The sequence below is a fragment of the Scyliorhinus torazame genome, chromosome 1, assembly GCF_047496885.1.
Source record: "Scyliorhinus torazame isolate Kashiwa2021f chromosome 1, sScyTor2.1, whole genome shotgun sequence".
NCBI classification, from domain to species: Eukaryota; Metazoa; Chordata; class Chondrichthyes; order Carcharhiniformes; family Scyliorhinidae; genus Scyliorhinus; species Scyliorhinus torazame.
In genome coordinates, this window is record NC_092707.1 from 354,522,606 (window position 1) to 354,535,413 (window position 12,808).

Below are 12,808 nucleotides of genomic sequence, written 5' to 3' on the forward strand. Positions count from 1 at the left end.
AGATGGCTTTTGTTTCGGTGCAACATCGTGGGCCGAAGGGCCTGTACTGCGCTGTATTGTTCTATGTTCTATGAATGGATCTGGGCCAAATAAATTGGCGTCAAAGGTTGGTAGGAAAAACTGTAATGGGACAATGGGCTACTTTCACAAATAGAGATAGTCGGGGCACTGTAAATGTGTATTTCCTCGAAAGGAAAAGTGAAGGAAAACTAATTAAGAGCTCCTTGGATGACAAAGCAGATAGAATTTAAGATAAAAGGAAAAGTTTGATTGTGACAAATGTCAGGTAGAAAATACAACTGAAAACCAGATTAATACAGAAAGTTTAGAAGTGAGGTGAAAAATCAAATAGTCATACAAAATGTAAAAGAGTGATAAAAAGAGGAGCAGAGCCAATTAGGGGCCAAAAAGGGGGTGTACAGATCTCCTGTTTTTAATAAAGCATCCTGTTATGGGCCAGGGTTTAGAGAACGCCAAAGTGTATCATGGAGTTCACCTGACCCACAACTTTTACTAGATTGTGGTATGGGGAGCACATGGCCCACTCTACAGGTGGAGTACAGCAGAAATGGAAAAGTATTTTTTAAAGCAAAACAATGTTTATTCTGTGAACTCAAGTTAACCTTTTTAAAACATACAGTGAACATCTTAGCAACCATTAATTCAAATACAACCCCCAAAGACTACAACACTAAGTAAACCTTTAAGCTTTCCTTTTTAACATCCATAAGACTTAAAACACCTTTTACCAGAAGCACATCAGGTTAAAGTCACGACTGTTATTAGTTTTAAATCACCAGGGTCGATATACAGTCTTTAGATTACAGAGAGATTCATACACCTTCTGTCTGTGACTGCAGCTATCCAGTTCTGAAAACTAAACTAAAACACACCCTGCAGCAAACAGCCTAAAACGAAAGTAAAAAGCCGACAGACAGCCCAGCTCCACCCACTCTCTGACATCACTGATAAACACCCATTTCTTAAAGGTAGTCTCACTACAGATGTTTATACACACACCCATATATAAACACCCATTTCTTAAAGGTACTCTCACATGACACCTCCCAAGTAAAAAAAAAACCATCAACCTCAAGATGGTTTCATTTTTCACCAATTCACCATCCTTTAAGAAATGCACACAGCAAATATAGTTTCTCGTTTCAAAAAAACAACCCACTCAAACAGGTATAATAATATAGTCCATTGTTTTTCGTTCTTCTTCCTCCAAATTAAATCCTTCTCGATTGACAGTCTCTTTGAACAAGAAAGTCTCTGCACGATCCATCCATTTCTCTACGCCTCGGCATTTCTCTTTAAAGTCAGATACTTCAGTTCAATCGCAGAGTCCCTTGTAATTCTCCAACACAGGAGCATTGGTTATCACAGCTTTCAGGCCGTCAAATGCATGTTGAAAGTCCGCTGTCCACTGGAATTTTCGTCGTTTCTTCAGCAAGTTCATCAGTGGAGCAATCACGCTATAAATCTTTTGCACAAATGTTGCATCAAATCCACTCATGCCAAGAGATCGCATTATTTCCCTTCGTCTTGAGGGTATTGAAAACACCTCAATAACTGCTGGTTTCACATCCCGTGTGACCATTCGACGCTGACGGATTGTATGGCTAAGGAAAGTGATTTGGGCTTTTCCAAATTCGCTCTTGGCTAGGTTTATCACCAAACCTGCCCCCTGAAGTTGATCGAATATCTCCATCAGATGTTTCAAATGTTCTGTCCATGTCTGGCTGAAAATTACCAGATCGTCGATGGACACCGCACAATTGGGTAATCCTGAAACAACTTTGTTAGTTAACCGTTGAAATGTGGCTGGTGCGTTTTTCATGCCAAATGGCATAACTTTGAATTGGTATATATCATCTGGAGTCACAAAAGCTGAAATCTCCTTTGTGCTTTCGGATAAAGGTACCTGCCAGTAACCTTTAAGTAAATCCAGTTTGGCAATAAAAGCTGATTGTCCCACTTTCTCAATGCAACCCTCCAAACGTGGGCTAGGATAAGAGTCCGTTCTTGTAACTACATTCACCTTTCTAGCCCACACACAACCGTTGGGTACCGTCTGGGTTTGGTACCATCACTATGGGTGAGCTCCATTGGCTGCAACCCACTTCAATTATGCCATTTTTAAGCATACTCTCAATCTCTTTGTTAACCTGTGCCAACTTTAAAGGGTTAAGTCTCTATGGATGTTGTTTGATTGGAACAGCATTTCCCACATCTACATCATGTATAGCCACTTTAGTACTTCCCAATTTATCTCCACAAATATGCCCATGTGATATCAATAACTCTTTCAGGTCAGTTCGTTTTTCCTCTGGACGGTAACTCAACAATTTATCCCAATTTTGAAGAACATCCTCGTTTTCTAATTCAATTTGAGATATGTCAAATTCATAGTCATCTGGATTTGGTTCATCACTTTGAGTTAGAATCATTAAAACCTCCTCCTTTTTCTCTCCTTCCCGTTCAAAGTACCTTTTAATCATATTCACGTGACACCTTCGGTGAGTTTTCCTTCTATCTGGTGTTTTTACCACATAATTCACCTCACTTAATTTCCTTCCAGTCTGATACATTCCACAAAACCTTGCTTTTAAAGGTTCACCTACCACTGGTAACAATACTAAAACGTTATCTCCACTGGCACAACTACGAACTTTGGGTTTCTTGTCCACTACCCGTTTCATCACATTTTGTGCAACTTTTAAATGTTGTCTAGCCAATTCACCTGCTCTATTTAATCGTTCCCTAAAATTTGACACGTAATCCAATAATGTAATTTCCGATTTCTCACTCACCAATTTTTCCTTAATCAATTTAAGTGGTCCTCTGACCTCATGACCAAAAATTAGTTCAAAAGGACTGAATTTGATTGACTCATTAGGTGCATCCCTAATTGCAAACATTACGAATGGAATTCCTTTATCCCAATCCTCTGGATAATTGTGACAATAAGCCCTCAACATTGTCTGATGCCACTTTTTAATGCTCCCTGCGATTCTGGGTGGTACGCAGTTGATATAAATGGTTTTATTCCTAAGCTATCCATAACATCTTTGAATAACTTGGAGGTAAAATTTGATCCTTGATCCGATTGTATTTCTGTGGGTAGTCCATATCTAGTAAAGCATTTAAGTAACTCCTCCACAATCCTTTTAGCTGTAATATTACGTACCGGAATAGCCTCTGGAAACCTAATAGACACATAAATTATAGTCAAAAGATATTGATTCCCACTTTTCGTTTTAGGAAGCTGTCCTAGGCAATCAATTAGGACCCTTGTAAAAGGTTCCTCAAATGCTGGAATGGGTATTAGGGGCGCTGGTTTTATCACTGCTTGAGGTTTCCCTATCACTTGACATGTGTGACATGATTGACAAAATGTTACTACATCTTTATTTAGTCCAGGCCAATCAAAATGTTTCAGGATTTTAGCTTGAGTTTTTCTTATTCTCAAATGACCTCCCACTGGTACCTCATGTGCAACTCACAACACCTCCTTTCTATACCCTACCGGCAATACTACTTGTTGAACTGCTGCCCACTTTTCACCCGCCTGCATATGTAAAGGTCTCCATTTTCTCATCAAGACATCACTTTTACGGTAATAACACTCTGGTATAAATGCAGATTCCTCTTCCGTGTATGCTTTCTGATATATCCGTTTTTTTTCTACATCTTTTTGTTGTAACTCCGCCAATTTTCCTGAACTAAAAATATCCACCTCATCCTCCACCTGTTCTTGTTCTTTTTCAACCATCTGATCAAAAATCGTTTCTGATAATTGCACTTCAACTTCATCTTCACTCTTTGATTTATCCTCTTGTCTTAACCTGTGACTTTGCGACCTTGCTCCTACACAATCCGGAAAAATCCCAGGATATTCGTCCTTCAACACTTCAATTGTGATTTTCCACTGGCTTATCCACCACAGTTGGCATCACTCCTGCCTGCAATCCAGCAAGATCATTACCCAAGGTAAACTGTATTCCTGGACAAGATAGTTTCTCTATTACTCCTACTACTACTTCACCACTCTACACTGGACTTTCCAATCTTACCTTATATAATGGAACACTACTCCTCTCACCCTGAATTCCACATATTACCACCTTTTCTGGCAACATTCTTCCCAAACTACATAACTTCTCATCTCTTCCCATTAAAGATTGACTAACTCCTGTATCTCTTAAAATTGTGACTTCTTTACCTGCTCCTCCTGATACACATGAGTAAATTTTACCCACACAAGTAAATTCTTTAAAGAGATCTGGCACCTTCTTATCAATCACCTCTTCATCAGGCTGTACAAACTTTTGCACCTCCTTCACTTCACTTGGACTTTCCTGTACCACTTTAACAAACCTCACTATCTTATACTTTTTTCCCACATCAGCCTTCCCAGTGCTTTTCCTCAACCACCAACACTGTGACTTTACATGGCCTAGTTTATTCCAGTGAAAACATTTGAAACTTTTCATGTCTCTTCCACCCTCCTGGATTTCTTTTCTAATCTGAGGTACACTCTCCTTATTATCTCCCATCAGATCAGCTTTACCTTTACCATTTGAGTATTTCTCATGTCCCCAGTTTCTATCCCTCACAGGCTGAAACTGATGTCGGAAACCAAGCTTTGATTTATGAACTATTTCATAATCATCTGCCAGTTCTGCTGCTAACCTCGCAGTTTTAACCCTCTGCTCTTCCACATGAGTTCTCACTACATCAGGAATTGAATTTTTAAACTCCTCCAAAAGTATAATTTCTCTGAGAGCTTCATACGTTTGGTCTATTTTCAAAGCCCTTATCCACCTATCAAAATTGCTCTGTTTGAGCCTTTTAAACTGCATGTATGTTTGACCAAATTCTTTCCTTAAATTTCTAAACCTTTGTCTGTAGGCTTCAGGCGCCAATTCATATGCTCCTAAGATGGATTTTTTCACCTCCTCATACATCCCAGATACTTCCTCTGGTAGTGATGCAAACACTTCACTCGCCCTACCTATCAGCTTTGTTTGAGTCCCCACATGTCCTGTGGCCATTTCATTTGTTTACCTACCTTCTCAAATGAAATGAAAAAGGCATTTACCTCCTTCTCGTCAAACCTTGGCAATGCTTGGACATAATTAAAGAGATTCCCACCAAGCCTTTGACTTTGACGCTTTCTCACTATCCACCAACTGTACGTTTCCCTTTAAGTCTGCCAATTTTAACTGACTGTCATGTTTCATGGCCATTTTCTGAAGTTCAAACTCTCTCTATCTTTTTCCCTGATCTGTATCTCCCTTTCTCTTTCTTTTTGTTTTGCAAGGGCTATTCTTTCTGTTTTCCTTTCTTCTCTCTCATTTTCCTCTCTCTCTCTTTCTTCTCTCTCTCTTTCGTATTCAAGCTGCTTTAATTCTTTCTCATGTTCCATTTGTTTAATTTGCAACTGCATTTTTGCTATTTCCAATGAGTCAAACTGTATCTCGGGCAACTTTAAATGCTTAGCCACCGCCATAATGACCTCATCTTTTGCATTTTGTCAGGCATTGCATTGCATTGCATTGCATGTTAACTGCAATGTTTTTGCCAAATCTAACAGTCTGCTTTTAGTCTCTGTCCGTAAGGTACTGCGTGTGACCGTCTCCATCCCCAAAAACTTCTGAGCCTCTGAAAGAGCCATTGTCCACAACACACTCCTAACTTAAACTAAAATACCACACCTGAAAAGCACCCACAATATGCTCACCCCTCACTGTCTTTAAGTTCACTAAGCCAATCCAATAGATAGACCTTTATCCCGGATGAGCTCCCAATTTGTTATGGGACAGGGTTTGGAGAACCCCAAAGTATATCATGGAGTTCACCTGACCCACAACGTTTACTAGATTGTGGTATGGGGAGCACATGGCCCACTCTACAGGTGGAGTACAGCAGAAATGGAAAAGTATTTTTTAAAAGCAAAACAATGTTTATTCTATGAACTCAAGTTAACCTTTTTAAAACATACAGTGAACATCTTTGCAACCATTAATTCAAATACAACCCCCAAAGACTACAACACTAAGTAAACCTTTAAGCTTTCCTTTTTAACATCCATAAGACTTAAAACACCTTTTACCAGAAGCACATCAGGTTAAAGTCACAGCTGTTATTAGTTTTAAATCACCAGGGTCGATATACAGTCTTTAGATTACAGAGAGAGATTCATACACCTTCTGGCTGTGACTGCAGCAATCCAGCTCTGAAAACTAAACTGAAACACACCCTGCAGCAAACAGCCTAAAACGAAAGTAAAAAGCTGACAGACAGCCCAGTTCCACCCACTCTCTGACTGACATCACTGCAGTAATAAACACCCATTTCTTAAAGGTACTCTCACTACAGATATTTATTTCCACACCCATTTATAAACACCCATTTCTTAAAGGTACTCTCACATGATAATCCTAAGTTTTATCAATAGGGGCATAGAGTAAAACACAACGAGGTTATGTTGATCATAAGGCACTAGTTCAGCTTCAGCTAAAGTACTGCACCGCGTTTTTGTTGCTGCACTTTAGGCAGGTTGTGAAGACATTGGAGAGGATGCAGAAAAGATTCACAAGGTTGGTCCTGGGGGTGAAGAACTTAATGTTCATAAAAGGAAAAACTCATCTGATTTGGCAGTGCATGTAGCGAAGGAAACCGTTAATGCTTCAAGTCCATCATGGCTCTTATTTGGAACTCCAGTCGACAGAAAACTATACATTTGATGTAATTGCATCAATGTAAGTTTTAAACTGCTAGGAATTTAAATATATTTTGGAACTCCTTTATACAATCTATGAATCTTTAAGTAGCCCTTAAATGTACAAATGCCTAGGTCAATATTTGGCAATTACCTGTCATTGCCACACTCAAAGTTTCAGAGGGTTTGCAATGTTCATATGTATTTTTGCTGAATTCTCGGTCTTTATCAGTTTTCAGCAGTTTTGCTTGGGCAAAATAATCATTTGTGTCCCGTGGTCTTATTTCATTTAGAATCTTCTGCAGATCTTCGGCAGTCTCTGTTAAAAGGGAAATTAAATTTACTTTTTTTTAAATTATAGATGAATGCTGTGAACAAAGCAAAGGGGAAAAAAACACTGATAAATGGAATATCTTTTGAGTCGTCTGCTATCATCAAACCTGCTCAGGCCAGCTGCCAGGTGGGCTAAGTTTTGGATTGAAATCAAATAGTATCGCCTCGGATGTGGTTTAATCATGACTTCTGAAGAGGACTTGTGTAACATTTGTGTTTCCACATTGGCTCTCCTTATAACTTCTCACAACAAATCATCATCACACACTACTCATTCATGCATCTTAAAAGCCTACATTCTTCTTTTGTTTCGAAAAGATTTAAAAGTCTTCAAAGGATGGTTTGCATTTAGATGGGAGAAGTAACTTCGTGAAAACATGAGGGCGGTAGAGAGAGAAAGGGTGGGAGGGAGGAAGAGAGTGAGAAAGGGTGGAAGGGAGAGAGAATGGGTGGGAAGGAGAGAGACAATGGGTGGGAGGGAGGGAGAGAGGGAAAGGGAGGGAGGGAGAGAGGGGGGGGAGGGAAAGGGGGGGAGGAAGGTTGGGAGCGAAAGAGTGGGTAGGAGAGAGTGAGTGAAAGACTGGGAGGGAGGGAGAGAGAGAGAAAGGGTGGGAAGGAGGGAGCGAAAGGGTGGAAGGGAGAGTGTACGGGTAGGAGGGGGAGAGATAGGGTGGGAGGTAGAGAGAGAGAAAGGGTGGGAGGAAGAGAGAGAAAGAGAGAAAGGGTGGGAGGGATGGAGAGAAAAAGAGACAGATACGATGGGAGGGAGAGAGGGGTGGTAGAGAGAGGGGGCGAGTAGAGGGGGTGGGTGAGAAAGGGGGCAGGGAGAGGGGGCGGGGTGAGGGGGTGGGGAGAGGGGGCGAGGAGAGGAGACGGGGGGAGAGGTCGGGGGCGAGAGGGCGGGGGAGAGAGGGCGGGGAGAGGGTGGGGAGAGGGTGGGGAGAGGGAGCGGGTGAGAGGGCGGGTGAGAGGGGTCGGGAGAGAGGGGGCGGGGGAGAGAGGGCGGGGGAGAGAGGGCGGGGGAGAGAGGGCGGGGGAGAGGGGGCGGGGAGAGAGGGGGCGGGGAGAGAGGGGGCGGGGAGAGAGGGTGGGGGAGAGAGGGCGGGGTGAGAGGGAGGGGAGAGAGGGCCGGGTGAGAGGAGGGGAGAGAGGGCGGGGAGAGAGGGCGGGGAGAGAGGGCGGGGGAGAGAGGGCGGGGGAGAGAGGGCGGGGGAGAGAGGGCGGGGGAGAGAGGGCGGGGGAGAGAGGGCGGGGGAGAGAGGGCGGGGGAGAGAGGGCGGGGAGAGGGGGCGGGGAGAGAGGGGGCGGGGAGAGAGGGCGGGGGAGAGAGGGCGGGGTGAGAGGGAGGGGAGAGAGGGCCGGGTGAGAGGAGGGGAGAGAGGGCGGGGGAGAGAGGGCGGGGGAGAGAGGGCGGGGGAGAGAGGGCGGGGGAGAGAGGGCGGGGGAGAGAGGGCGGGGAGAGAGGGCGGGGAGAGAGGTCGGGGAGAGAGGGCGGGTAGAGAGGGCGGGGGGGAGAGGGCGGGGGGGAGAGGGCGGGGGGGAGAGGGCGGGGGGGAGAGGGCGGGGGGGAGAGGGCGGGGGGGAGAGGGCGGGGGGAGAGGGCGGGGGGAGAGGGCGGGGGGAGAGGGCGGGGGGAGAGGGCGGGGGGAGAGGGCGGGGGGAGAGGGCGGGGGGAGAGGGCGGGGGGAGAGGGCGGGGGGAGAGGGCGGGGGAGAGAGGGCGGGGGAGAGAGGGCGGGGGAGAGAGGGCGGGGGAGAGAGGGCGGGGGAGAGAGGGCGGGGGAGAGAGGGCGGGGGAGAGAGGGCGGGGGAGAGAGGGCGGGGGAGAGAGGGCGGGGGAGAGAGGGCGGGGGAGAGAGGGCGGGGGAGAGAGGGCGGGGGAGAGAGGGCGGGGGAGAGAGGGCGGGGGAGAGAGGGCGGGGGAGAGAGGGCGGGGGAGAGAGGGCGGGGGAGAGAGGGCGGGGGAGAGAGGGCGGGGGAGAGAGGGCGGGGGAGAGAGGGCGGGGGAGAGAGGGCGGGCGAGAGAGGGCGGGCGAGAGAGAGCCCGGAGAGAGGGCGGGGAGAGAGGGGGAGAGAGGGCGGGGGAGAGAGGGCGGGGGAGAGAGGGCGGGGGAGAGAGGGCGGGGGCGAGAGGGCGGGGGCGAGAGGGCGGGGAGAGAGGGCGGGGAGAGGGCGGGGAGAGGGAGCGGGTGAGAGGGCGGGGGAGAGAGGGCGGGGGAGAGAGGGCGGGGGAGAGAGGGCGGGGGCGAGAGGGCGGGGGCGAGAGGGCGGGGTCGAGAGGGCGGGGTCGAGAGGGCGGGGAGAGAGGGCGGGGAGAGGGCGGGGAGAGGGAGCGGGTGAGAGGGCGGGGGAGAGGGCGGGAGAGAGAGGGCGGGGAGAGAGGGCGGGGGAGGGCGGGGGAGAGAGGGCGGGGGAGGGCGGGGGAGAGGGAGCGGGGTCGAGGGCGCGGGTGAGAGGGCGGGGGAGAGGGGGCGGGAAGAGAGGGCGGGGGAGAGAGGGCGGGGGAGAGAGGGCGGGGGAGAGAGGGCGGGGAGCGAGGGCGGGGGAGAGAGGGCGGGGGAGCGAGGGCGGGGAGAGTGTGCGGGGGAGAGAGGGCGGGGGAGAGAGGGCGGGGGAGAGAGGGCGGGGGAGAGAGGGCGGGGGAGAGTGTGCGGGGGAGAGAGGGCGGGGGAGAGAGGGCGGGGGAGAGAGGGCGGGGGCGAGAGGGCGGGGACGAGAGGGCGGGGAGAGAGGGCGGGGAGAGAGGGCGGGGAGAGAGGGCGGGGAGAGGGCGGGGAGAGGGAGCGGGTGAGAGGGCGGGGGAGAGGGCGGGAGAGAGAGGGCGGGGAAAGAGGGCGGGGGAGGGCGGGGGAGAGGGAGCGGGGTCGAGGGCGCGGGTGAGAGGGCGGGGGAGAGGGGGCGGGAAGAGAGGGCGGGGGAGAGAGGGCGGGGGAGAGAGGGCGGGGAGCGAGGGCGGGGGAGAGAGGGCGGGGGAGAGAGGGCGGGGGAGAGAGGGCGGGGGAGAGTGTGCGGGGGAGAGAGGGCGGGGGAGAGAGGGCGGGGGAGAGAGGGCGGGGGAGAGAGGGCGGGGGAGAGTGTGCGGGGGAGAGAGGGCGGGGGAGAGAGGGCGGGGGAGAGAGGGCGGGGGAGAGAGGGCGGGGGAGAGAGGGCGGGGGAGAGAGGGCGGGGGAGAGAGGGCGGGGGAGAGAGGGCTGGGGAGAGAGGGCGGGGAGAGGGAGCGGGTGAGAGGGCGGGGGAGAGGGCGGGAGAGAGAGGTCGGGGAGAGAGGGCGGGGGAGAGAGGGCGGGGGAGAGAGGGCGGGGGAGAGAGGGCGGGGGAGAGAGGGCGGGGGAGAGAGGGCGGGGGAGAGAGGGCGGGGGAGAGAGGGCAGGGGAGAGAGGGCGGGGGAGAGAGGGCGGGGGAGAGAGGGCGGGGAGAGGGGGCGGGGAGAGAGGGGGCGGGGAGAGAGGGGGCGGGGGAGAGAGGGGGCGGGGGAGAGAGGGCGGGGTGAGAGGGAGGGGAGAGAGGGCGGGGGAGAGAGGGCGGGGAGAGAGGGCGGGGAGACAGGGCGGGGGAGACAGGGCGGGGGAGAGAGGGCGGGGGAGAGAGGGCGGGGGAGAGAGGGCGGGGGAGAGAGGGCGGGGGAGAGAGGGCGGGGGAGAGAGGGCGGGGAGAGAGGGCGGGGAGAGGGCGGGGAGAGGGCGGGGAGAGGGCAGGGGAGAGGGCAGGGGAGAGGGCAGGGGGAGAGGGCAGGGGGAGAGGGCAGGGGGAGAGGGCAGGGGGAGAGGGCAGGGGGAGAGGGCAGGGGGAGAGGGCAGGGGGAGAGGGCAGGGGGAGAGAGGGGCAGGGGGAGAGAGAGGGCGGGTCGAGAGGGCGGGTCGAGAGGGCGGGGGGAGAGGGCGGGGGGAGAGGGCGGGGGGAGAGGGCGGGGGGAGAGGGCGGGGGGAGAGGGCGGGGGAGAGGGCGGGGGGAGAGGGAGGGGGAGAGAGGGCGGGGAGAGAGGGCGGGGAGGGCGGGCAGAGAGGGCGGGGAGAGAGGGCGGGGAGAGAGGGCGGGGAGGGAGGGCAGGGAGGGAGGGAGGGAGGGCAGGGAGGGAGGGCAGGGAGGGAGAGCGGGGGAGGGAGGGAGAGAGAAGGCGGGAGAGAGAGGGCGGGAGAGAGAGGGCGGGAGAGAGAGGGCGGGAGAGAGAGGGCGGGAGAGAGTGGGCGGGGGAGAGTGGGCGGGTGAGAGTGGGCGGGTGAGAGTGGGCGGGAGAGAGTGGGCGGGAGAGAGTGGGCGGGAGAGAGTGGGCGGGAGAGAGTGGGCGGGAGAGAGTGGGCGGGAGAGAGTGGGCGGGAGAGAATGGGCGGGAGAGAGTGGGCGGGAGAGAGTGGGCGGGAGAGAGTGGGCGGGAGAGAGTGGGCGGGAGAGAGTGGGCGGGAGAGAGTGGGCGGGAGAGAGTGGGCGGGAGAGAGTGGGCGGGAGAGAGTGGGCGGGAGAGAGTGGGCGGGAGAGAGTGGGCCGGAGAGAGTGGGCCGGAGAGAGTGGGCCGGAGAGAGTGGGCCGGAGAGAGTGGTCCGGAGAGAGTAGGCGGGAGAGAGTGGGCGGGAGAGGGTGGGCGGGAGAGGGTGGGCGGGAGAGGGTGGGCGGGAGAGAGTGGGCGGGAGAGAGAGGGTGGGCGGGAGAGAGTGGGCGGGAGAGAGAGGGTGGGAGGAAGAGGATGGGAGGAAGAGGATGGGAGGGAGAGGATGGGAGGGAGAGGATGGGAGGGAGAGGATGGGAGGGAGAGGGTGAGTGCGAAGGGACGAGAGAGCGTGAACGGGGCAGGGTGGGCGAACGGGGCAGGGTGGGCGAACGGGGCAGGGTGGGCGAACGGGGCAGGGTGGGCGAACGGGGCAGGGTGGGCGAACGGGGCAGGGTGGGCGAACGGGGCAGGGTGGGCGAACGGGGCAGGGAGGGCGAACGGGGCAGGGAGGGCGAACGGGGCAGGGAGGGCGAACGGGGCAGGGAGGGCGAACGGGGCAGGGAGGGCGAACGGGGCAGGGAGGGCGAACGGGGCAGGGAGGGCGAACGGGGCAGGGAGGGCGAACGGGGCAGGGAGGGCGAACGGGGCAGGGAGGGCGAACGGGGCAGTGAGGGCGAACGGGGCAGGGAGGCCGAACGGGGCAGGGAGGCCGAACGGGGCAGGGACGCGAACGGGTCAGGGAACGCGAACGGGGCAGGGAACGCGAACGGGGCAGGGAACGCGAACGGGGCAGGGAACGCGAACAGGGCAGGGAACGCGAACAGGGCAGGGAGCGCGAACGGGGCAAGGAGCGCGAACGGGGCAGGGAGAGAGGGCGGGAGAGAGAGGGCGGGGGAGAGAGGGCGGGGGAGAGAGGGCGGGGGAGAGAGGGCGGGGTGAGAGGGCGGGGTGAGAGGGCGGGGTGAGAGGGCGGGGTGAGAGGGCGGGGTGAGAGGGCGGGGTGAGAGGGAGGGGGAGAGAGGGCGGGGAGAGAGGGCGGGGAGATGGGCGGGGAGAGAGGACGGGGAGAGAGGGCGGGGAGGGAGGACAGGGAGGGAGGGCAGGGAGGGAGGGCGGGGGAGGGAGGGAGAGAGAAGGCGGGAGAGAGAGGGCGGGAGAGAGTGGGCGGGTGAGAGTGGGCGGGAGAGAGTGGGCGGGAGAGAGTGGGCGGGAGAGAGTGGGCGGGAGAGGGTGGGCGGGAGAGGGTGGGGGGGAGAGGATGGGCGGGAGAGGGTGGGCGGGAGAGGGTGGGCGGGAGAGGGTGGGCGGGAGAGGGTGGGCGGG

General features: G+C 54.2%; 1 protein-coding gene across 5 annotated transcripts in view; it reads right to left on the bottom strand.

Moving 5' to 3' along the window:
• Positions 1-12,808, bottom strand: part of thada (THADA armadillo repeat containing) — an 820,576-nt gene that overhangs the window by 663,695 nt on the left and 144,073 nt on the right. For 4 of the 5 annotated variants that reach the window (XM_072510451.1, XM_072510443.1, XM_072510461.1 and 1 more), the window contains one exon: positions 6,885-7,049. The exons of the other annotated variant lie outside the window; for it this stretch is intronic. In XM_072510451.1, the coding sequence (XP_072366552.1) occupies positions 6,885-7,049 (165 nt within the window). The remainder of the gene's footprint in view (positions 1-6,884; positions 7,050-12,808) is intronic. 5 annotated transcript variants of the gene reach the window in all.